Here is a 26,659-nt window from a genome sequence, read left to right as displayed (position 1 = left end):
TCCAAAGTCCTTCATTTAACATTATAAAGTAAATTAAAAACAGCCCTGGTCAAATGGCTCAGTTGGTTGGAGCATTATCTCATACACCAGAAGGCTGTGGGCTTGATCTCATCAGAGCACATGCAGGAGGCAACCAACTGGTATCTCTCTCTCACATCATTGTTTCTCTCTCCCTTCCTCTCTCTCTCTAAAATCAATAAATATATCCCCAGGTGAGGATTTTTAAAAAAAATTTTTAATTATAAAGAAATGGCTTAGACTTTAGAATTGAGGTCACTAAAATCAGATTGGTCATCTAAATGTGTATGCTACCCATAAGACTGAATATAATGATATGCTGACTCAGATGTGCTAGGTTTCCTTTATAACAATAAAACAGGTCATTTTAGAATCATCAAAGCTATATTTAAGGAGAACACAAAAGGAATGTAAAGCAAATCTTTTCTTCCTCAGCAATTAGTAAAAACAGCCTGATTAGCCACATGAGATCAGCTTTCCAAACTTGCAAAATATAATACCTATATCATCTCTACTGAATATTACTAAAAATTAAAACAGGGCACAATTTAATTATAGAACACTGCTTTAGAAAAACTTTCAGGGAATCATATTCATTAAGTATACATACAGTTTACTTGTTATATTCCTGATTCATTTGTGCCATAGTATGTGTTTATATTCTAAACAAATGAGTCTACTTGTAAACACTGCATCTCACACAATCAATACATATTGAGGTCTGTCCAGAAAGTATCCAGCCACGTGCTATGAAAAAGAAACATTTATTGAAGATATAAAATATAAGAAACACTGTATAAAAGACAATGATGCCTCCATCCCCTTCAAAGTAGGCATCTTGGGACCTCACACAGTTCTCCCAGCATCTCTTCCACAGTTCAAAACACTGCAAAATCCTTTGTTGGAATGGCCACAACTGCCCCATCGTATTTTCCTGACTCTCTTCCCTTTCAAAGGTGATTAGTTTTTCTAAAATCCAGAAGTCTCAGCGTGCCAAATCTGGGCTATAGAGGTGATTAGTCTCCTGGGTCACTGTTCTTTGACTGCAGCCCCTCCACATTCAATATTCTCAGGTGTTCTGCTGGTTGCAGGCCTTCCAGAACGTGGATCACTTGCAACAGATTCTTGACCAACTTTGAAGCATTTGTGCCACACCTTATTTGTGCTGTACTCATTGCATCATCCTGGAAAGCCTTCTGAACCATCCAAATATTTCCATCGAGGAATGTTCAAGCTTAATGCAAAATCCGATGCAGATTTGTTCCTCTACTTGCTCATTTTGAATGTGATGGCCCCACAGTACACATGCTCACTCAATGGTGTCTTCCACATCACTGACCAGTACAGTGAAGTTATCACTGTTAACGCATGTGCATTCCAGTCCACTCCTCTTGGCTGCCAGGTTACATGGATATCATGCAAACCATTCTCATTATATTAACAATGGCTGAACTTTTTTCAGACAGACTTCACACACACACACACACACACACACTCTCTCTCTCTCTCTCTCTCTCAATCTCTCTCTCTCTCACTCTCTCTCTCTTTCTACCCCTCTCTCACACACACATACACACTGAGATTAGTCTTTGGATTCCTGTTCTTCCTCTGATTCTCGTGACCGTTTCCGGGAATTCAAGGAATCTTCTGTTTGCACTGAAGGGGCAACAACAGCATCTCTAAATCCCTGAGGCTGAGAGATGAAAAAATACACAAGTATGCTTTAAGAGCATCTAAAATAATGATTGGTCTTCCAAACATTTTAAGTAATTGATAAGAGAGCTAATTTATTGTTGGACTAGAAGTTATCAAGCACTGTAAATAAAGAGGTTAAATGTCCAAGCCTTTAATATTTATACTAAAGTATTTTATATCTAGAGTATTTTTATATATTTATTTACACATACACGCAAAAATAACCTTGCATTATAAAAATGTTCTCTAAAAAACAACCCTTACAAACTTCATGGTGACACTACTGGAAGAAGTGAAAGAAAATAACATAATAATTACTTAGGTGTTTTACAAACTTATTTTCGCAATCAAATACTCTAAAATAAAGTTTTCCAATTGGAATACTTTTAGTGTACCTAGGCAGAGCAAAGTCTAAGTACATAGCTCAGTTTCAGAATGTTTCTGTTTTTGTCCCTAAAATATGAGATGCCAAGAATATATTTGGCTCAAAACTATTGATAAATATGCATATTTCAGTAAAAATCTATGTTCTATAATATACAATTATAGGAAAATTAACATTTTAAAGCAGGATATATTTCATGGCTATGACAAACCTATAGTATCTAAAGACCAAAATGAGTAAGGTTGGTAGTTAATCTCATGAAAATCCTTAACAACTTTCACCTTAAAAATATTTAATATCCTGACATCACATATGGCATGAGACATATTACCCCTCAAAACACGATTTCCTCAGTTCTTAAAAATAAATTTCAGCCCTGGTGGGTGTGGTGCGGTTGACTGAATGCTGGCCTACAAACTGAAAGGTCGCTGGTTTGGTTCCCAGTCAAGGCACATGCCTGGGTTGCAGGCCAGGTCGCTACTTGGGGGTGTGTGAGAGGCAACCCATCAATGTCTCTCTCACACACTGATGTTTTTCTCCCTCTCCCTCCTTTCCCCTCTCTCTAAAAATAAATAAATAAAACCTTTAAAAATTTTTCAGTTCAGCCCTGGCTGGTGTAGCTCAGTGGATTGAACGCGGGCCTGTGAACTACAAGATCGTGGTTCGATTCCCAGTCAGGGCACATGCCTGGGTTGCAGGCCATTTCCCAGCAGGGGATGCATGAGAGGCAACCAAACATTGATATTTCTCTCCCTCTCTCCTTCCCTTCCGCTCTAAAGATAAAAAGATTAAAAAATCTTAAAAAATTTTTTCAGTTCAATTATTATGTGTTTGTATATCTCGATATTGGGGGATAATTCTAAGTATCCAAAGCTGTCCTCAAATTGGCTTACTGCCTGGCGAAGTTAACAGAAGCAATTTATAAATATTCTCTTTACATAATTATAGCCCACCAACACCAAAACCACACTCTAATCAAATAATACTGACTGTGATTTGAAACAGTACTGTAGATTCCTTCTGGCTTGGTGATTTGTACAATGTTGCCAACCTGCTTAGAGAAAAAAATATACAGAAACACATAATCTTAATTAATTAGTTCAGGTGACTGATTTGATAACAAACATAGTTTTATATAATTGTATTATTTTGTTCTCTAAAAACACACAAAGCAAAAAAAATCAAAAGTACTCCCTTCAACCAATAGCTACATGTATGCATGCAACATTATTATAAGTATTATTAACAAAATACTTGTTTACATAAGTGAAATTTTAAAGCAACCTAAAAGTCCAATGACTGATTCAAATAAATGAGCAATTTCCGACCAGTGTGCTGCAAGAATATTTAAAACATGTAATGCCTGTTTATTTAGTCAGGGGTACTGACCTCTGTTCCCTTAGACTGTCAAAGAAATACAACACAATAGCCATCTGGTATGAATGAATCAAAAGTATACCAAAAGTTTTTTTTTTTGGTCAGATCAGCAAAAAATACATTTTGATGTCATATAATTTTAGTAATTAGTTTATTTGTGCCATGAGCTAAAAAAGGTTGAAAATTGCTGAAATAAACAACGAGATACTATTTATGCTTAAGAAAATATAGTGGGAAAAAATATTTAATGAGATAGGAAAATATTAATAATATAAAAGTTATGCTGTATGATCCTGTACTTATTAGTACGTATAATACACATATATAGAAAAGTTATTAGAAGGCTACAATAAAAAAGCCACATTGTTATTATAAGGTAAAGGTTTTCTTTTAATCTATATTCTTCAAACTTTCCGTAGTAATTGTTTTGGGGGGTGTTGTAACTATTAAGACAATTTGTTGGGATATACATAAGTATGTTCCTTATACTAATATAATCATAATATACTCATAATATACTAATACAAATAAGCTAGCAAGACACATTCTTTCAAAATAATTATGTCCAAAAATATCACTGTCGTGACAGAACAAAATCTGTTTAGGCAGAATTTCATTATGTAGTCTACAAAGTAAGTAACATAAAACTAAAGCTGAAAGTAGTTGAAAAGTAAAATTTTAAGCTCTTACTATGTTCAAATACTGTAACAGCAACAGATATAAAAGCAAAACCTTTTAAAGTGCCTTTTAAAATTGCTTTAAAAGTGACATAACTTACTCACAATAGCCAAAAGCTAGAACTAATCCAAGTGTCTTGACACATGAATGTATAAACAAAATGTGACATATACATATAATGGAATATTATTCAGTCTTTAAAAGGAAAGAAATTCTAACACATGCTACAGTAAACCTTGAGGACATTGTGCTAAGTGAAATAACATCAGTCACAATAGGACAAATGTTGTATGATTCCGCTTATTTGAGATGCCTAGGGTAGTCAAATCCATAGAGACAGAAGTAGAATGGTGGTTGCCAGGGGCTGGTAGTAGGGGAGAATGGAGAACTGTTTAATTGGTACAAAGTTTTAGTATAGAAGATGAAAAAGTTCTGGAGATGGATGGTAGTGACGATTATACAATTGTGGCTATAATTCATGCCACTGAAGTGTACACTTAAATGGTTAAAATGGTAAGGTTTGTGTTATGTATACTTTACCACACACACGCACACACACACACACACAAAATGATTTAACTGCGCTAACTTAGAGAAAAATAATAAACTCAGAGTTAAAAGGAGCATTTATTTACATGTAATATAATGTTGACTTGTTTTCAAAGACAACTCAAAAAGGACATCTTGGTTTATGATTTGTTGCTTTATTAATTTTGAAATTGCCCCTCTACTCAGGCACAATTCAAAAGGGAAGCAGTCAGAAATCATAGTCCATTAGCTCAGTGTTTTAGGTTTATTCTTTTAGGATGAAAAGAGCAGAATCCAAAATGTCATTTGCTCTAGAATTATAACAGTATGCATAAAGAAAATACCTGGCAGGTAATATATAAGAATAGTTATCATAGGGAGTGAGTATAACTTTTTTACAATGCTTTTAGAGTTGATATTCCCTCTTTAATGCAAAATATAACAGAAAAATAGAAGCATCATATATTTTAACCCACCCTATTAAAAAATCTCTGTGATTCAATAGAACGAAAATTAGCTAACCTTCTGAAAAACTAGTATCTAATACTATGTTCAAAAAGGGACCTAGTTCTTCTGACTTTTCTAGAAAAAAAAAAGAAAAATTAAATAAGCTTTAAAGAAGCATTTACATATTCATTGAAAATCCTAAAGTCAAATCGGCATTAAGTGTTCAGGTTGAAAATCTTCCTTGAATTTCTAAGTAAAAATTAAACTGTATAACCCTGGCTGGTGTAGCTCAGTGGATTGAGTACGGGCTGCAAACCAAAGGGTCGTTGGTTTGATTCCCAGTCAGGGCACATGCCTGGGTTGCAGGCCCGGTCCCCAGTGTGGGCCACATGAGAGACAACCACACACTAATGTTTCTCTCCCTCTCTTTCTCCCTTCCCCCTCTATAAAAATAAATAAAGAAAAGGAAATATTTTTAAAAGTTAAATTGTATATTTCATGTCTGCATCTCAAGAGATCTTTTCAAAAAAAACAAACTAAATCAAAGAATCACTTGGCTCATGTCCTCAACTGAGATGAAGCTTAACATATGGCTGAACTACGTAGTTTAGGTCAGAGAGAAACAAGACAGAAGCACAATTTGTGCTCTACAGCTGAGCACACATATGAAATACTATGTGGGGGTGTTGCTATATTACTCCACTCCACCACCAGATCTTCTTGGCAAAGAGTGGTATAATTCTGAACAATCTCAGTCTCATATGATTATGAATATGTAAATTGAAGGAAAACCTGTACAATACACAGGATAGAGACAAAAGTATCTTTTAACAACTATTGAAATGTTATTCTATTATTAATCAAAGGGTAAAAATCAGATGTTGCTGGTGAAGGATGGGGACACTGCCATGAGATGGGATACTTAAGTTCAATTCTCTTCAATAACTTTGAGAGCTAGTCAAAGTTTTTAGTTTTCTGCTCAAATTGAAAGTGTTTATTTTCATAACATTTTCCCCCAATGTGAATTTCTATTTCCATTCTTTCAAGATAAACTAAAATTTAAACCACATACAAGATTTCATGCAGCAGGAAGAAATGCTTCGCTTCCTTGCACAACCAAAAAAATATATAACCAATTTCAAAACAATAAACAACCAGAAGTGCCAGAAAATCAAACTGCATGCAACTCCAAGAACCAAGGAGTTAAAGAAACATTCACTCAGACCAGTAGGAGGGACGGAGACAAAAACCAGGCAGCCTAGTGGAGAGGACACGTGCCAAGGCAGCAGATCTCATGGGCAAGGCAGAGCTGGCTGAATGGGAACTTAAAGACTTAAAACTAGCTGTAAAATACTGTATAGGTTATAACAGTGGGAGAAACTCCCAGCCTCATAGGAGAGTTTGTTGGAAAGTGGACCTACAGCAGACAGAGCAAGCAAGCAGTAATGTTCCCTCTCTGACCCTCCCCTACAGACAGTGCCACGACACAGTGAGGGGGGTTGCCCCACCCTGGTGAATAACTAAGTCTCCAGTCCCTTTCAATAGGTGCATCAAGACAAAGAAATATGGCTCAAAAGAAAGAACAGATCAAAACTCCAGAAAAAGAGCTAAGTGATAAGAAGACAGATAACCTATCTGATGCAGAGCTCAAAACACTGGTAATTACAATGTTCACAGAAATGACTGAGTTTGGTCACAAAAATGAAGAAAGAAATAGAGGTAATACAAAGTGAAGTAAAGGAACATATACAGGGAACCAACAGTGAAGGGAGGGAAACTGGGACTCAAATCAATGATTTGGAACAAAAGAAAGAAATAAGCATCCAACTAGAACATAATAAAGAAACAAGAATTCAAAAAAAATGAGAAGATCCTGAGGAATGTTTGGGACAACTTTAAACATTCCGACATCGGAATCATAGGGGTGCCAGAAGGAGAAGAACAAGAGCAAGAAACTGAAAACCTGTTTGAACAAAAAATGAAGGAAAACTTCCTCAATCTGGCAAAGGAAATATACTTCCAGGAAGTCCAGGAAGCTCAGAGAGTCCCATAGAAATTGGACCCAAAGAAGCACACACCTAGGCACGTCATAATTAGATTGCCCAAGATTAAAGAGACAGTTACCTAGAAAGGAGTGATGTCCATAAGACTATCAGCTGATTTCTCAAAAGAAACCTTACAGGCCAGAAAGTGCTGGAAAGAAGTATTTAAAGTCACGAAAGGCAAGGACCTACCTCCAAGATTACTCTATCCAGCAAAGCCATTATTTAGAATGGAAGGGCAGATAAAGTGCTTCCCAGATAAGGTCAAGTTAAAGGAGTTCATCATCACCAAGCCCTTATTACATGAAATGTTAAAGGGACTTACATAAGAAATAGAAGAAGATCAAAACTATGAATAGTAAAATGACAACAAACTCATAAGTATCAACAACTGAACCTAAAAAAACAAAAACCAAAACTAAGCAAACAAGGGTCAGGAACAGAACCAGAGAAATGGAGATCACATGGAAGGTTTTCAGTGGGGAGGGTGAGGGGAAGAAAGGTACATGGAGTAAGAAGCATAATTGGTAGGCATAAAACAGAGGGTGACAGGTTAAGAATAGTATAGGAAACAGAGAAGCCAAAGAACTTACATGTATAACCCATGGGCATAAACTGAGGGGGAGGGAAAATGCTAGAGGGCAGGGGTGTGCAAGGTGGAGGGGGGATAAAGGGGAGAAAAATTGGGTAAAATGTAATAGCATAATCAATAAAGTATACCTAAAAAAAGATTTCATGCAACTTTAATGACTTGAAGATAGTTGGTTTCAAACAATGAAAAATAAAGCTATTTTAATTCTATTTCATGAGGTCAACTTCTGATTATGATAAAACACACACATTACTTATATATCCATCCATAGCCTGGAAAAAAAGACAGTTTGGAGAAAAAGAATACAACCTTAAAAGGAGGATAAAGAGCTTTAACTTTCAGATTTGCCAGAAATCAACACAATACTAAAATTACATTCTAGGAATAGTAATTATAGGAGAAAAAGAATGGACTCTATTATAGCCAGCTATAAAATGTGGATACTACCATCTACTTCAGAGTTATTTAGAAAATAAAATTTTATACACACAGAGTGCTTAGCATAATAAAGGACAGTTAATAAATATTTAATAGATGGTAGCTATTAGCCCTGGCTGATGTGGCTCAGTGAACTGAGCACTGGTCTGTGAACCGAAGGATCACTGGTTCGATTACTGGTCAGGGCAGATGCCTGGGTTGCAGGCCACGTCCCTGGTTAGAGGTATGGGAGAGACAACTGAATCTCTCGCACACTGAAGTTTCTCTCTCTCTCTTTCTCCCTCCCTTTCCCTCTCTCTCAAGTAAGTAAATAAAAATTTTAAATCTTAAAAAATAATAATAGCTATTATTTACTAGTTAGTTAATCTTCTGGGGTTTGGTCTTCTCATCGTTAATAACAGGTATAGATTCTTCAGAATTATTGAAGGGATAATATAAAATGATGTACATAGAATGCCCAGTTAAATACCGAGCACAAGCAAGCACTCACTAAAATAACATCATGGGATAGAGTAAAATTTTCATCTATATTATTCTCTAATTTCTTGGAAAAAATTAAGAAGCTGAAGTCATAAAATGGTTACTCAAAAATTAAGCATGGTTTTCTGATCTCAAAGGTACCTAACCAATGCCAATTTACGGAATTTGATAAAGAAGGCAAACCTTTACTTCTGATAAATGCATAAAAAGAGGAAACATCTTGCTCTGCTCCTATTATTCTCATTTCTTACATGTATCCTACCAATGAATAGTTAATAGAACAACAGTGGAAAACTACTGTATACTAGCTCAAGGGAAATTCCTAAGATCATTAGTGGGATGCATTTTGCAGAAAAGCTAAATCTGGGAAAGTATAAGCAGTATGTTCAAAAGAATCATCTGGAGAAATTGCCGAATCTTTACAATAGGCTTTGTTACTGAGAAAAAAATTCTTTTTGTGAAGCCACTGTACAGTGACTTATTTACAGGATTGAGGGGTGGGAGTCAATTATAAAGCACTACATATTATGGAAAAGAAAAAAAAGTGTCACCTGAGCTCTGCAATGGCCATCTTTAAAAGAGACACAAACTGTCTGAATTAGTTGCCAAAGATGTATGTGTGACTGGTTCTGCTATGAGCTCAGAGTCAGTAAAACCTAAGTTGGTGAGCTGAAGGATGATTTTTTTCATTTTATAGAAAAACAAAGAAATGCAATAAAGAAATAAACAATATAACTGACCAGACCCCATATGTATTTAAGTAACCCCTTTTTCCATCTTTGCCCACATACTGTCTCAATTTCTCCCTTTTATTAGAGCATTTCAAAACCAAGTACTCTATGTTATACCAATTAATCTCAAAGCAGAGAGGCTGGCATAATTCTGACATTTCCAGAAGTGTAAAATAAAAGATTCTGCTGCTTTCAATTTCCTACTTTAAAGAAAATAAAAGCTGGTTTGTTCACTTGCTCAGCAGCTAGCTTTAAAAACAAATACAAAGGTTGCATGCTGTCATAGTTTTATTTTAAAGAACAATAGTGGTGAGAGTCAGGTAAGTAAATGGATAACAAATGCAAGACAGGAAAATACTAGTGAAAACAAAAGTAGACACAATTTCATGGAAGAAATATATTAAGGAACTAGGAAGAACCACCCTATTTTCCACATAAAATAGTCCTAGAGTTAACTTTTGGTCCCCATTTTATTCTCCTTTCAGTCCCTTCCAGGAACACAGTACCCACCTCCTTCTGCGTGGCTAATAATTGGTATTTGATTTTCTATGAGCTTTAGAAGGTAGCATTCCTTGGACACCTACTCATTTCAGGTGCACCCCATCATTTAAATATTCCAAAGAATTTCCTATGTAGCTAAATGTGCAGATAAATACATGTTTCTATGTTTGCTCTAGGTGATTGAGGACAAGGTAACAAAAGCTTTAGTTCATGGGGCTTTAGTTCACAGTAGATGTCATCCAGTGCACTAGCTCTAAGAAATGGGTAAGTGTTCAGTATTATTAACCCAATATTCAGCATTATTAACGTGTCTCTACACTGACCTTTGCTTTTGATCCCAATGAAAGATCAGTCGTATTGTTGCAGCATGTCCCCAGCTTTCCCCTGAGGGAAAAAAAACACATAATACTTATATATTGCCTTACTGACTAGGTTGTAAGTCTCTCAGAATGCCTCTGATCAAATACAGTTTTACTTTGCGTAATTTAACATAACAAGACTATACTTGGTTTTTAAAAACCTGGTATGTGGATAACATCATGAGATTAATGGAGTTTTACATATTTAAGGCAACACTGAAGATCAATATCTTCTATTTGCCTTTAGAAAACTTTATAGTTTAACATATTGGTCACTCTCCCATATATCAGCAATACTAACATATTTATGACTATCAGAAAAAAAGCAAGAACTCTGACAGAATATTCAAAGATTTTAGTAGAAATAAGTCTTGAAGCACTGTATTCTAACAAAACCATGACTAAGGTTAGGAACAAAATCATAAATCTATTCACTGTTATATAATTTGTATTTGAATAGATTCACCATTCCTCCTGCCTAAGACAGTGAGCTTTCTGAAGGCGAGAAGCATCATATGACCCTGGCTGGTATGACTCAGTGGATTGAGCACCAGCCAGTGAACCAAAGGGTCACTGGTTCGACTCCTAGTCTAGGGCACATGCCTGGATTGTGGACCAGGTCCCCAATACAGGGCATGTGACAGACAACCACACATTGATGTTTCTCTTTCTCCCCCCCTTTCCCTCTCTACAAATAAATAATCATCATATGACAATTATATGCTCAGTACCTGACCCAGCAGTTGCTATATAATAAATGTTGAATTAATGTTAACTGAAAAAATGAGTCAGTACCTAAAAGCCCAGTGTTCCATGCTAAGATTTATCAGTGAATAAGACAAACTCTCTGCTCTCATGGAGTTTACAGTACTCAATAAGCATCAAATGAAAAAGGTAGAGAAAATGTGTTTAACCAAAATGGTTATCTAATTTATTACCCACCCAATGCTGGTATCAGCAAGGCCTGATTTCCATCGATCCTTGTTGTCATCTGATTAGTTAAAATTACCTACAAAACAAAATGTGAGAAAATCAGAGGAGTATCTTATAAAACTTAAAAAGTAAATAGTCCTGTGATTTTAGTATTTTGAATACAATCTAATTTAAAGACGTATTTAGGTAATAAAAAACTTTTCCAATATTTTTTTAAAACTTACACATAAAAATAAGTAGCTATCTGAAAACATGAGTCTACTGAACATAAAACTTTTTTTTAACAGATAAGAACAAAGAAATTCTTATAATGAAAATGGAAGAAAATAGCCCTGACTGGTGTGGTTCAGTTGATTGGGCAATGTTCTGCAAAGCGAAGGTTACCAGTTCAATTCAGGGCACATGCCTGGGTTGTGGGTTCAGCAGAGTTCGAGAGGCAACCAAGTGATGTTTTGCTCTCACAATAATGTTTTTCTCCCTCTCTCCCTTCCCCTCTATCTAAAAATAATAAATATTTATATTTAGTGAAAGAATAAAGATAAAATAGATAATATATAAAAGTCTAAAGAGACCATGCACAAAAACTTCACAACTGGGAGAATCATGAAAATTCTCACTTTTAAATGTAAGGTTTGTATAAGCCAGTAGGAACAACCAGTCCAATGGCAGCAACATCCATAGTGGTAATAAACACTTTTGAGTACTTAAAACTATGCTAACTGCTTTACCTTCCTTATCTTAGCTAATCTCCACAACTCTATGAATTAGGTATTATTATTATTCCAGTTTAACATATGAGAAATCAAAGGCTTAGAAAGACTGAATTTGTGTTCTTTAGCACTGTTGCCTCTCTGGAATATATTTATTCAAAAAAAATATAGAATTCTGCCCTGGCTGGCGTAGCTCAGTGGATTGAGCACGGGCCTGTGAAGCAAAGGGTCACCAGTTTGATTACCAGTCAGGGCACATGCCTGGGTTGCAGGCCAGTTCCCAGCAGGGGACGCACAAAAGGCAAACACACATTGATGTTTCTCTCCCTCTCTCCTTCCCTTCCCCTCTAAAGATAAATTTAAAAAATCTTAAAAATATATAAAATAAAAGTTAAAAAAATAATAATATAGAATTTTTAAACAACACAATACTTAAATTTTTAGGGAAGAAACAAATATAAAATTGTGATTTATGATTTTACAGAAATAAAAAAGAAACTAAGGCAAAAAATTATGAGAAGAGAGCTAAAATAAAGAATGTACAGTATAAGTAGAAGAACTGGGAAAAATGAAACCCAGTGATCAGGTCAAATGACCCCAAATTATGACTCTGTTAGTCTGCTGACCAAAGATACGGGTGTGCTTTAGTTACTGACGGCTCCAAAGGCTAAAAATATTGCTAATTCTTTTGGATTAAATAGTGGCCTATAGAAAAGAGCCCATGTTTTAAAAGTAGTAATTTTAAAGTAGAGAAAATAAAAGTGTTTAAGGCTGACCTAATACAGTAAAAGTCAAATTATCTGGCACCACTTTATCCGAAATTCTCCAGAAATAGTTGTATTAAATTTTCTCCCAATACAGATCTTCCCTCCACATACTTGCAAGCTGTCACTGATAAAGAACTTCTATGAAAAGCAGTGAGTAAAGGTACCTACTTTGAAAAAGTCATCAGTTTCATTAGAAAAATGAGAAAGAAAAGGTTGTTTGGCTATTCCCATTGAAGTGGTAACACCCTCAAACTTTTGTTTATCTACAAAGGGGAGATCTGCAATCCATCTAGCTCTTGATTAGGCACCAACTGGATGATGTGACTTTCTTTTAGTTCCTCTCCCCTTAAGTGGCATAGTGGCTTCCCCACCTGTTACTTCAGGTGAGGAATCTTAGACCAAGCTAAAAAGGAATTTAAATCAGTAATTAGCTGAAATATATGACTAACTGGCATCCCCAACATGCTGAATAATATAAATACCCTTTATTGTACATATTACCAAATGTCTAAGCTCTAGCAACTGAGATAATTACTTACACCAACACTTACTTACACCTTTCTTGTTAGGGGTGCACTATCCAATTCTGCAGCCATTAGCCACAAATAGCTTTTTTAAATTAAATTATAAAACTAAAAGTTCAGTTCCTCAGTAGCACTAGCCATATTTCAACTGCTCAAGAGTCATACAACCACTGTATTAAACTGAGCATTTTTCTCTTTGCAGAAAGTTCTATCAGGGTTAGGGAGTAGTTTATCTGTATCTTGAGGCAAATGTAAACATACTGCTTAACAGCTGTTCAACATCCCCAAATTAGAATTTGCACTGTTAGCAAATATTTATAAAATTATACTACTTCTGCAAAAATGTTGGGTATACCAGGATCCAAATGAAAATTATTGTGTAATTACTCCAAGCTCCTACAAAATGAGTCTTTGAAATAGTGAAGTAACAATCGCTTAGAAATTATTAACTTCACTGCTTTAAAAATACTTTGCTACCCAAATGCCCTTCAATTGATGAACAGATAAACAAATGTGGTATATTGAGAAAATACAAAAGTCTTTGGTCATAAAAAGGACATTGATACATGCCACAACATGGATGAATCTTGAAAACCTTATACTAAGTAAAAGAAACAAGACATAAAAGACTACATATTGCATTATTCTACTTCTAGAAAATATCCCGAAAAGACAAATCCATAGAGACAAAAAGCAGACAGGGAAGTGCAGCAGAGAGTGCCAGCTAATGGGAAAGTGATTTCTTCTGGGCATAATGGAAATGCTCTAAAATCAGACAATAGTGATGCTTGCACAAGTCTGAATACACTAAAAACCACTGTACTGTACACTTTAAAAGGGTGAATTTTATGGTATGTCAATTATATCTTAATAAAACTGTCAAGCATTTCTGCTAATAATCAAATAAATGCATCTCTATAATGACTCCGCATCACTTTGGCAAAGATTTAAAAGAATCGAAGTTGGTAAAGACTTGGAAAAAAAAATTCCCATTCATTGCTGTAGAAAACATACTTTGGAACACGCTTTCTGAGGATAATTTGATAATATATAACAAAATGTTTAAAATAGGGCTGTCCCTTTGGTTTAGTATTTTCAGAAATAACTGGTTGAATGGACAAAGAGGTATATAAAAGTTATTGATTGCAGTTTTTTTGGTTTTGTTTTTTAAAGATTTTATTTAATTTTTAGAGAAAGGGGAGGGAAGACAGAAAAGGAGGGGGTGAAACATTGATGTATAAGAGAAATGTAGATTGGTTGCCTCTTGTACACCCCCAACTGGGGACCTGGCTGTAACCCAGGCATGTGCTCTGGCTGGGAATCAAGCCAGTGACTCTTTGGGATGGCAGGCTGGCGTTCAAATCCACTGAGCCACAGCAGCCAGGGCTGACTGCAATGATTTAAATGGTGAACAACTGGAGTCAACATTAAAGACAACCAATACGGAAGTAGTTTAAAAAAAAACTTCTACAGCCCTGGCTGGTGAGGCTCAGTGAATTGAGTGCCAGCCTGAGAATCAAAGGGTCAGCAGTTTGATTCCCAGTCAGAGTACAGGTCTGGGTTGAGGGCCAGATCCCGAGCAGGGGGCACTTGAGAGGCAACCACACACTGATGTCTCTCTCTTCCCCTCTCTCTAGACATAAATACATAAAATCTTAAAAAAAAAAACCCAAACTTTTACAATCATACAACAAAATACGCTGTAGCTGTTAAGGTAGACTTATAGAGTAGTTAGTATATATGGAAAGATGTTCACAATATAGTAAGTGAACAAAATACTGCTTTGCATAATAACATGTATAATGTATAATGTGATCTTACTTTAAAAATATGTTTTATATATGCATAAAATAAGTTTGGAAAAATATGTATACTAAGCTCAACAATAATCATCGCCAGATAATAGATAATTGCTTACTTTCTACATTTTGTTGGTTTAGAAATTTTTAGAGCAAGCATATAACTTAAAATTGTAAATTGTATTTATCATCATAGTCATACATGCTTCTATACCTGCTAACCAGGAAATGAAAAATCGAGCAAAGAAGAATTTATCAGGTAAGAGAGGAAAGAATGCCCTCAACCCCACAAAATCCTATCTTTAGAAGGATTTTACTACTGTTGAATAACCACTGTTATTGCTCTGGTCCTTTTGATATTTTCCTTCATAAATATAAGTATAAATGCTTATACATAATTTTTCTCAACAGCAGACCTATGAAATATATTGTTATGCAACTTGAACTTTTTCACTTGATCATATATCTGAACATAACTTGTTCCATGTTAGTAGGCATACAATTACATTACTCTCCTGAAATACTGCATAGTATTCTGTGTTATTGTTTGGATTACTTTTTTTTTTAAACAGAAAAGATAAAGCTATTTCTGTTAAAAACAAAAACATAAAGAACTATTAGTCTTGAGTGCCCCCTACTGGGGGCTCTTCATTGATATTAAAGGACTGCACTGTTCACTTTTGAATTTATCTTTACCCTGTCCTCACATTAAATCTAGAAGAGTTAGCTCTGCCTTCAAAGATCTTGGTTGTTCACACTATGTAATAGTCCTCTTTCTCTGAATCTGTGATTATACACACAGTTAAAGAAAAATGGGAATGTTGGAAGAGCTTACCTAAAACACACATATATTTAGACAAAAAACACTATAATTTACCAAAGGTGGCATTTATTCATCAGAGTCCATGTTTTAAATATGGCATCTTGATTATGTCTATTATTTTCCAAGAAAAATGATAAACAACACTATGACAGGAGTTAATTTTTTAATAATAACCAAACCAAAACAAAGGTACATTTAAAACTATGTCTATAGTATTTGCTTCTAGTCAGGCAAATTCTATTCTGCTACTTCTAGAAATTAATACTTGATACAATATTTTTTATTATAAAATCCTCTCGACTAATTATACTTACAGCTAATCTGTGATTATTTGCAAGGCTGATCATTTGCTGGGCTAGGCCATTTAGTAATCGAGTACGAAGGGATAGGTCATCAAGGTCATGACGAAAAGGAAAAGCAACACCATCCACTATCACTAATCGGACCTAAATACAGAACAGAGATGAGGTTTGGTATTAAAAATAAAATTATATCAAAAAAGCATAGCCCACTGCACAAAAAAAAACCCTTAAAATCCAGTGTTCTATTTTCAACTCTACGAAGGCTTTATTTTGGATAATTATGTATCTATTCATCCAATGCTTTTTGCACTAATTGCTAGAAGTTAAAATGTATTCTGGTTTGATAATTTATTCCCTTAAAAAAGTAATTCAGCCAAAAGAAAAACAAGTATTTCCAATTTTTTTTACCAGATGCCACTATATGAGGGGAGACCCCCAAAACCCCTGGAATTATCTTCTGGAGGGCAGGCCCCTTGTAGTAGAGGTTTCCCCTGGTAGGTGAGTGTTCTAGGAACCCATCTGTATCAGTGTACCAGCTGGTAGTGTTGTCAGAGGCTTCGTTCAGTTTCAGTGAATTTTTTTTGAACACTCTTTCAGTGCATCTGGCCCATTCATGATAGGTGAATATTTTTGAAGACTCTTTCAACACATCTGCTCACACTGTGCTGAGTGTCTAGCAGTTTTTGACCAAAAACAGCATGACCTCCCTGCTCCACCCTCCCTATTCACCCAATCTCACCCAGAGTGGCTTGTTTGTTTCCCTGTAAGAAAAACATCTTCAGAGGGAAACATTTTCCAGAAGCAGAAGAGGTGAAACAAAAAATGTCAGTAGACTAAAAGGAATAAAAAATGCCAAGTTAAAAAACTGTTTTGAGCAGTGGAAAAAAACATCTATATCAAGTGGAGAGTAGTTTGAGGGTGACTGAAGTTTAAGATGTAATAAACACACTTTTTATAAATAAATTCTGGGGGTTTTGGGCCCCTCCCCTTTGTACATAGTTTTTACAAAGCTATTTTTACATTGATAAAAATCACTTTTGAAGGTTTAAACAAGTTTTTCAAATACATCACTTTTACCCTCAGGATTCTTTGTATGTTAAAAACACTCTTCAAATATTAAATTATAAAAATATTATTAAAAAAAAAAAAAAAGCCCTGGCTGGTGTAGCTCAGTGGATTGAGCACCGGCCTGTGAAGTAAAGGGTCGCTGGTTCAATTCCCAGTCAGGGCACATGCCTGGGTTGCAGGCCAGGTCCCCATAGGGGACACATGAGAGGCAACCACACATTGCTGTTTCTCTCCCACTCTTTCTCTTCCCCTTCCCCTCTCTCTAAAAATAAATAAAATATTTTAAAAAGTATTAAATTATAATAGCTTCTTCAAAAACTTAATGGTATGCTTTTCCCCCTTATTTTTTTTTTCAGTCTCTCACCCAGTTAAAACTATCTTAGAGACTTTTTTAAAAAATTTTATTTATCTTTAGAGGGGAAGGGAAGGAGAGAGGGAGAGAAACATCAATGTATGGTTGCCTTTTGTGCGTCCCCTGCTGGGAACTGGCCTGCAGGGAACTGGCCTACAACCCTGGTATGTGCCCTGACTGGGATTCGAACTGCGATTGTCTGGTTCGCAGGCCTGCGCTCAATCCACTGAGCTACACCAGCCAGGGCTCCCCCTTATTTTTTAATTTTTTAAGTTGACTTTATTTTTATTTTATTATTTTTTATCCTCACCCATGGATATGCTTATTGATTTTAGAGAGAAGGGAAGGAGAGAAAGAGGGAAAGAAACATCAATGTGAGAAACATCAATTAGATGCCTCTCATAGGTGCCCAGACCAGGACCAAACCCACAATGTAGGCATGTGCCCTCGTGGGTAATCAAACCTTCAACCTTTCACATTATGGGACAATGCTCCAACCAACTGAGCCATACAGACCAGGGCTCTCCTTAATTTTGAATATACTATAGGGCAAATAACTATTACAGAATCTGTTAAAATAGAGAATTCCGCATGAGGCAGGTCTGTCTTGAATTACAATCAAGAAGATTTACTTATAGATGATAAATATTTTCATGACAGTTTCATTTCTAATATAATCCAAATAATGGCTCTTACAGTAAAGAGTAAACAAATGAAAAGCTGCAGGATTTTTTTTTTAATCTAATAAGAATTAGGTTAAAAAGAAACTTTTGTAGAAGCACTGTATAAGTTTAAAAAAATTTTTTTAAAGATTTTATTTATTTATCTCTAGAGGGGAAGGGAAGGAGAGAGGGAGAGAAATATCAATGTATGGTTGCCCCTTGTGAGTCCCCTGATGGGAACTGGCCTGCAACCCAGGCATGTGCCATGACTGGGAATCGAACCATGGTTGCTTGGTTCCCAGGCCTGCGCTCAATCCACTGAGCTACACCAGCCAGGGCTAAAATTTTTTTTAAAAACTGCCCTGGCTGTTGTGGCTCAGTGCATTGAGCACCGGCTTGTGAACCAAAGGGTTGCAGGTTCGATTCCCAGTCAGAGCACATGCCTGGGCCAGGTCCCCAATGCAGGGCATAGGAGCTCTGAAGATGCTAAAACTGGTCCCAGCCAAGTGACTCGTTGGTTGAAGCATTGGCCCAAAGGATTGCAAGTTTGATCCCCAGTCAGGGCACATACCTAAGTTGTGGGTTCAATCCCAGGTTGGGACACCTATGGGAGGCAAATGATATGTGTTTCTCTCTGACATTGATGTCTTTCTCTCCCCCCTCTTCCTCTCTCTAAAATCAATCCTCAGGCGAGGATCAAAAAGAAAAAAGACATCCTTGACTGGTGTGGCACAGGAGCAGGTTGGGCACTGTCCTGCAAAATATAAGGTCACGGGTTCGATTCGCAGTCAGGGCACATGTCTGGGTTGTGGACCAGGTCCCCAGTAGGGGCGTGTGAGAGGCAACTAAATGATGTTTCTCACCATCAATGTTTCTCTCTCCCTCCCTTTCCTTGTCTGTAAAAATAAACTTTTTAAATCTTAAAAAAAAAAAAGATGCTAAATCTGGGTGAAAATGACAAAAAATAAGTAGGTAGTAGGGAGAGGTAGGCTAACTTAGACTAGATCAAAGTACCTTCTTAAAATGAAATATGCAGCTGAAAGAATAAGGTCTACCTCTAGCTGGTGTGGTTCAGTGGATTGAGCACAGACCTATAAATAGTAAGGTTGCTGGTTCAATTCAAGGTGAGGGCACATGCCAGAGTTGCAGGCCAGGTCTCCAGTTGAGGGGTATGTGAGGGGTAAGGAAACACTGATGTTTCTCTCCCTCTCTTTCTCCCTCCATTCCCCTCTCTCTAAAAAGACTAAGGTCATTCTGTGTGTGATGATACAAAAAGATATGTAAAGCACTAAGCCAAAATAGAAAGTGTAGAACAATATTACAATATAATCCCATTAAAAAATGTTAAAAATGGGGGGGCTAGATAGTTTAATATGTATAAAAAATTTTTTGAGAAGACACACAAGGAACTGTTAATAGTGGTCAACTTTGAGAAGAGATACCAGGAAGCAGCAGAAGGAAGTTTAATTTCCATTTGATGCCTCTCTGTACAGTTTGTTTGATAGGAGCCATTCCACCATTACTGGAGGTGGAAACTCTTTCTATATCATCTCCATTTCTTCCTTACATATACATGCTAAATAAATATAAACATTAATAAGTTGTAGGACAAGAAAGGAAGAGATTTACTACTTATGACACTGTACATTTACTTATTTTTCATGTTAACCAAACACCTTCAAAGATACTTAGTTACCCATATTTTGCCATGTATAAGGTGTTCCTGTGTATAATGTGCATCCACGTTTTGGCCCAAACTTTCAGGAAAAAAATATTTTGTTTTAATTTTTTAATTCAATTTTTAAATCATTTATATTCAGACACTTGTTTTTTATAATACAAAGGAATTTTAGCATTTATTTTTTAACATATGGTACAAAAAATTTATGTAACAAATACAAAACACAAGAATAATACAAGATATTTCAGGTACTACTCATGAATAATGCACATCCTTACTTTTCCCTCAAAAAGGTATGCATTATACATGGCAAAATATGGTAGTTACATTATTTCAGTGGTTTGAGCCATACCTTTGGATGTTCTGAAAGGAAGTCTGAAAGGAGATAAACTTGTGCCAGGAGCTCTGTGTAGTCACGACAACGAAAATAATAAATATGAGAAAGAATATTTTCAAGAGTGAAATTCTCCAAAGCCTTGGGGTGCTCTGAAATAAACAACAAAACAATCTTAAAATAATTAGAGTTACTTGTTTTGAAATATTGGTGACTATAAAAAAAACCTTTGAAAAACAAAATGCTTCACTAACAAAAATATTAACTTTAATTGAAAGATAAAATTACAGCAACACTACTATGAACTATCATTTTATAATTCCCATATTACTTTCATAATAATACTTTCCTACTGTTTCCTTATATACTAGACTATCTAGAAATTGTTTATACATATATACAACAAATTTTAATGCCTGTCACTTCATAATTCTAATTATTGGCTTCTTTTGAATGAAAGTAGCATAATAGAATTTCTGTCTTGTTTTTTTAATAGGACTACAAACTAAGTTAAAAGTAAAAATGTCCAAAAGAAGCATTTTTCCTCCCCTTAAATGCCATAGTATTACTTGATAATTAAAGTAGAAACAATGATATAAAAATGATATTCCCTACTTAGACTGGATTTAAAAATACCATTTGGCTCTGTACATATTTCAGAGAAAAACCAGTTAAAAATTGTTGCATTTCTAAATGTTACTTAAGGCTTAACCCCCCCTGCAAAAAAAAACCAAACAAAAAACAGTAAATTAAATTTCAAAAAACATTGCCTATTGCAAATATACATTTTAAAAGTTCATTTTTCACTAAAAAATAACACCTTAATCATACACCAATCACCAAGAGGTGTGTATCCTAGTGTTTATAATTACACCTACAGTATTTACAATATTTTAAGACACTATTATAAATATACGTTGTGACACAAGTAGCTTTAAGGACTTTCGGTAGTTATACTGGTCATCAGTTAGAAAAAACACCTAGCACTCCCATAAAAATAAAAAAACCCCAGCTGATCACACACATTTTATGTATGTATGTATGTATGTATGTAGGTATGTACATACGTATTGGGAGAGGAAAAGAAAGGGAGAGAAACATCAATCAGTTGCCTCTTATATGGGAGACAACACCCAACCAACTCAGCCACCCTGCTCAGGGAAAATAACAAGCATTCAAAGGAATTACAAGTGTATAAAAAAAGCATTGTTTTTAAAACTTCTAGAGAAAAGAATTAAGAACTGCACATCCAAAAAATAAAATTAAACAAAGTAAAAAAAAACCCAAATCAGTCAAACCAGAAACCATTTAATTTTATAAGTAATTAAAAGGACACCTGGCTGGTGTAGCTCAGTGGCTTGAGCACGGCCTGAGAACCAAAAGAATGCAGTTCAATTCCCTGTCAGGGCAGATGCCTGGGTTGCAGGCCAGTTCCCAGCAGGGGTCAGTTCCCACCAAGGCATGCATGAGAAGCAACCGCACACTGATATTTCTCTCCGTCTCTCCTTCCCTTCCCTTCTACAGATAAATAAAATTTTTAAAAAAGGACAAGAACTTGAATATACATTACCTTTAATTTTTAAAAAATCAAACACTTGATTTCTACATGATAAATGCAAAAAAAAAACTTCTCAAACACTTTAGAAATATAATTAACATAGTCATGAAGTCAATTCCATACTATTCATAGCCCCCCCAAAGGTCAATCGGCTTCATGTTCCAAATATTTCCAGACATGGTTTTTCTAAACTACCTTTGATTTTTGGAAAAAACAGTATGAAAGTCAATATAGTGAATGCATTGAGACAACACTTATATTAAAGTCTCCAACAAAATCAGTTTACACCTGGCAGGTCAAAGCATGATTTGAAGTCATACACTGAAATACTTACACAAAGGTTTGCCCTACAGCTTCTGCAGGAAGAAGTGAGGGCCATAAAAGGCCAATCCAGGTTGTGGCATTTCTCATTTTGTAAGAGGGATATAAGAATTTAACACTAGTCTACTGTTGAGTCATTAAGTTTCACTTTTTAAAAGTTCTCTTGCTAAGGACTGGGATGAGTCCAAATGAGTGCAATTTTTTTATTATACAGAAAAAAAGATAATCACGTGCTAACTTACCCTCTCCCATATGTGTTTTTGCTATAAGCTGAAGGTGCTGAATGCAGGCAGTTGCAAGGTCTACCACTCTATCAACCATAAAACTTCCCTCTGTATCAATAAAAACTGCTTCACCTTCCACTCCTCCAAAACATTCTGGTATCTGCACATCTACTGCCAACTGCATACTATCAAGAGAAAGAAGTCAAATGAATAAATCATTATCATGATCTTCTAAGATAATGTCTTCTAAACTCCGTATAACCATCCATTAGGTACCACTAAATATACTGCCCCATACAACAAAGATGGCTGATTTTCTATGGCTCCAAATACAAGGTAGAGCAAGAATGGGTATACAGTTTTGAGTACATGAAATAGTTTATTCTTGTATTATTATTTTTCATATGAACTACTGTAAACCTACTTTTCCTTCACCTTGTATACGTGAATCAACTGATGCTTGGAATAGGGAAAGAGTGTGCCTATAAAATCATGATTAAGGAATTTTAATGATTTTTTTAGGCCCCTGGGAATGGAATCCTTTATTATACATAAATATACTTTCAAACATTTGACTTTCAAATATATTCTCAAGAATTAACTATATAATAAAGTAGAATACCGCTTATTTATCCTAATGACTTCTTTATAATGTTATAAAGGAAAGATTTTTTAATATCTAAATAAATATATCAATTTAGCAAGCTGGAGAGCTAAAGTAACGTAAATGATAAGTTGGTTTTTGTTTGATGCTGTATATTCACACATGCCTCTTTTGGTCTGACTACAGACCCATAACATGGTAATCTATTACATAAAATGTTATTAAGCCCACCCTTTAGAAAGAAACGTTTTAGTTTACCATAATTGTGTTTTTCCAACACCTGGTGCACCGCAAATTTCTGTTGTTTTGGTTAAGGGTACTCCACCCCCAAGAATATTATCTAGTGCTGAACAGAAGGTAATTATGAAGTTCTGGGTATGTTCCTGCTCAAGAAGATCCAGTGCTGTACACTTCTTGCCTGATTCAGCTGTACCAGAATGTCCCGGTTTATCTGTGAGACATTCTCTTCGTATAATTTGCAGAGTTTCTAAGGCTTCCTCTTTAGATATACCAACTTCTGAAAGTAGAGCAAGAAAAAAAATCCAAATTAAGAGATTTAAAACAGTGTAATATGCTATTTGGTTGTCTTCATTAATTTTAAAGGTTTTTTAAAAATTTGTTTTTAGACAGAGGGGAAGGGAAGAAAAGGAGAGAAAGATCAATGTGTGGTTGCCTCTCACGTGCCCCTCTACTGGTGACGTGGCATGTGCCCAGGCATGTGCTCTGATTGGGAATTGAACCAGTGACCCCTTTGGCTCACAGGCCAGCACTCAATCCACTAAGCCACACCAGCCAGGGTATCTTAATTAATTTTACTAATAAGAATGATGCCAAGAATAAAGAAACATGAAAATGTAACATTCCATTAACTATTTAGCCTTTCAAGTTAATAAAGGTATTTCTATGACTTAAAAGATTTATTACCTCAGAAACAGAATTCAAAAACCTAAACCTCTAAAGCATTTATAAGTACCTACAAAAGTGTCTCAGGATGTAGAAATAAAAATATATTAGCAGTCAGTCCTTTTACTATCCCCTTTGGTGTATGACCAAAATTATCTGAAGCCATAATTATGTTGTTCTTGTAAGGTATGCAAATTATTTTTCAGAAGAGAATGAAAATGGCTTCTTTAATTGCCTAAAACAAAATGCGACTTTAGGAAATGCAAGTGCATGCTATTTTATTAATAAAAACTTTTCACTGAGCTATGGCTGGTGTGGCTCAGTGGATTGAGTGCTGACCTGCAAACCAAAAGGTCACTGGTTCAATACCAAGTCAGGGCACATGCCTGGGTTTCAGGCCAGTGCCCCATTGGGGGGCATGCAAAAGGCAACTGATGGATGTATCTCTTTCACATTGATGTTTCTCTCCCTCTCTTCCCTTCTCTCTAAAAATAAATAAATGAAATCTTTAAAAATGTTTTTCACTGAAATAATGGCATGAAAAATTCATGTATCAATGCAAACTATTTAATGAGAACAATTATTTGATGCACAAATATTTTAAACAATGTCCTTATGCTTTCCTCATTTACATAATTTCATTCCTATTTGACAATACAGCCTGAGAAAAGAAAATGATAATTACAAAACAAGCTGCTAAATGAAGAAATAATAGTGAGAATGGTATCACTTATAAGTTTGATATACAGTGCTTGATTTGGTAAGGATATGAACTATAAATTTGGTGCTAATAAGTGACAATAATGGTGATAAGGCAATGAATACCCCATCCAATTTAACAGCCTGAACTCTGGAGTCAGATTACTTAGGTCTGTAAAGTCTAACTGCACCACTGACTATGCGGCCATCATATCTGGGCAAGTTACTTTTTTGTGTCTCAGTTTTTCCTTCTGTAAAACAGGAATGAGACAATACATGTAAAAAGCTTGGTAGAATACCAGGACATCCAAAATGCTCAACATCTGTTAACTTTATTATCATTCATATTCTCTCATTTCTTTTTTGTAAAACCAACTTGTTGAAAGAAAAAGAGCCCATAAAATTTTGGGGGACACAATGTGCAGTCTAAGATTTAAAACAAATAGTCAACATTAGGTCTACATTTATTCTTGAGTGGCTAGTTGAAACCATTTTACATTACAGGCAATGACTTAAAATTCTGTTCTATCTGGACACTATAGTTCTAGACACACCATAGCATAATGTGCACAGTGAGACCGACAGCAGACAGCCTTATTTTTATTTATTTTATTTTATTTTTTAGAGAGGGGAAGGGGAAGAGAGGGAAGTACCAGTGCGTTGTTGCCTCTTGAGCGCCCCCTGCTGGGGACCTGGCCTGCAACCAAGCATGTGCCCGCCCGACCTGGGAATCCAACCAGCAACCCTTTGATTCACAGGCAAGCACTTAACCACCGAGTCACACCAGCCAGGGTGACAGCTTTATTTTTATATGCCTCAGGATGCACTGCATCCCACCAACGTATTACCTAGTGTTCTGGAATGTGAGGTTTCTGGGGTTTTTTTAGGGAGTTACATAAAAGCAATGAGGTCTTCTTCCTACTCCTCTCTCCAGATTCTGGGGATTCTACTCCTGTTCTTACGGTCTCTAGCCCTCTAACGAATCCTTCATTTCTTCAATTTAGTGCCCGCCCCTTGGACTAGGGACCAGCGAAAATCAGATAACCTATGTGAGTTCCAATCCTGGCTCCATCACTTTCCTAGCCGAGTCATCATGAAAAGTCACTGAACCTCCCGATGCATCAGGTCCTACATCTGTAGGACATGGTTCACGTAAGAGGGCTCTTCTGAGAGTAAACGACATAAACCGCGGAGCATTCAGCAAGCACTGACACAGAAATTAATAAATGTTTCCAGGGCCACAGTTCCAACCATTCATACCATTTTAAGGGTCATCAAGGAGCGTTTTCGCGCTATAGAGGGCGACAGCTGCGGAGACTGAACTGACACCTGAGGCGGGAGACCAGACAGAAGCGGCACAAACGGCGGCCCGTGTCCCACAGCCTAACGTTGGGAGTGGTTACCTTTGCTGAGCTCGGAGGGCTTCACGTCTAAGAGTTCCTCAGCAGTCTGAAAACCTGCAGACACCATCTTCACCCGCACTGCTGGGGACAAGGGGAAACTCAGTAAATCCCGCTGCATTTCAAAGCCAGAGGGCAACGCGCGCAGCCGCTCACAGCTGTTAACCCCGAAACGGCCGAATCCCGCTGGCTGGCGACGGGCCGTGCCGCGTGACGTCAGGCGTAAAGCGGAAGGGGCGGGGTCTCTTGTCAGGCGGCACGAGGCCTTGTGCTTTGCCGCTCTGCGGAGGCATACTATATTGCTAAACGGCCGCGTTATTTCTGTCGTAAATCTTACAAATCCCACTGCAGTTCCCTCATTAAAAGTATACTCTCACAGTGAAAAGATAGATGCAGATCTAAAGATTGGAAGCCAGGCTCAGTGGACCCTAAGCACCACATATTCTCATTTCTGCCCTGGCCCATTGGGTGAAACCTCAAGCTCGTTAGTGAGAATGATCGCCTGAGTGGGAATAATCGCGCACACACCGGCCAGTTACCTATTTGGGATATGAAACGGATATATAAGGATTAATCTCTGTCCCCATTATAGAGTTCCCAGCCTCAGCCTTTCTTGCCTGTTGCCCCCTTGCTTGGCCCCTCATCTTGCCTGCCTTCGCCCTCGCGAGGAATTGTGGGCTAGCCTGCCACCTCCGCGAGGATTGCTCCGCGCCCCATTCCGGCC

General features: G+C 36.4%; 1 protein-coding gene across 2 annotated transcripts; it reads right to left on the bottom strand.

Moving 5' to 3' along the window:
- Positions 1–813: 813 nt before the first annotated feature.
- On the bottom strand, positions 814–26,133 carry RAD51C (RAD51 paralog C). Of its 2 annotated transcripts, none has more exons than XM_053673119.1 (9): positions 25,939–26,133; positions 23,192–23,450; positions 22,348–22,514; positions 20,245–20,378; positions 16,142–16,273; positions 11,214–11,280; positions 10,236–10,296; positions 3,089–3,152; positions 814–1,711 (listed from the first exon to the last, which is right to left on the bottom strand). In XM_053673119.1, exons 1-9 carry the CDS (start codon positions 26,054–26,056, stop codon positions 1,601–1,603), a joined length of 1,113 nt encoding a protein of 370 aa, XP_053529094.1. In that variant the 5' UTR covers positions 26,057–26,133; the 3' UTR covers positions 814–1,600. The 2 variants fall into 2 exon arrangements, with proteins under 2 accessions (XP_053529094.1, XP_037019672.1); XM_037163777.2 differs by having other exon boundaries at positions 3,089–3,149.
- Positions 26,134–26,659: the final 526 nt, after the last annotated feature.

Source organism: Artibeus jamaicensis, unplaced genomic scaffold, assembly GCF_021234435.1.
Source record: "Artibeus jamaicensis isolate MK-2021 breed Jamaican fruit bat unplaced genomic scaffold, CSHL_Jam_final contig_1998, whole genome shotgun sequence".
Lineage (NCBI taxonomy): Eukaryota > Metazoa > Chordata > Mammalia > Chiroptera > Phyllostomidae > Artibeus > Artibeus jamaicensis.
The sequence above is the reverse complement of the archived record's forward strand: the minus strand, read 5'-3'. Positions and strand labels throughout refer to the sequence as shown.

Excerpts from the sequence above, each read along its gene's own strand:
- RAD51C (XM_053673119.1), bottom strand. The coding sequence starts at position 26,056 with ATGCAGCGGGATTTACTGAGTTTCCCCTTGTCCCCAGCAGTGCGGGTG. Across the intron at positions 3,153-10,235 it reads CATTGGGATCAAAAGCAAAG|CAGGTTGGCAACATTGTACA; the intron begins GTCAGTGTAGAG and ends TTTTTCTCTAAG. Across the intron at positions 1,712-3,088 it reads CAGTACTGTTTCAAATCACA|CCTCAGGGATTTAGAGATGC; the intron begins GTCAGTATTATT and ends TTCATCTCTCAG.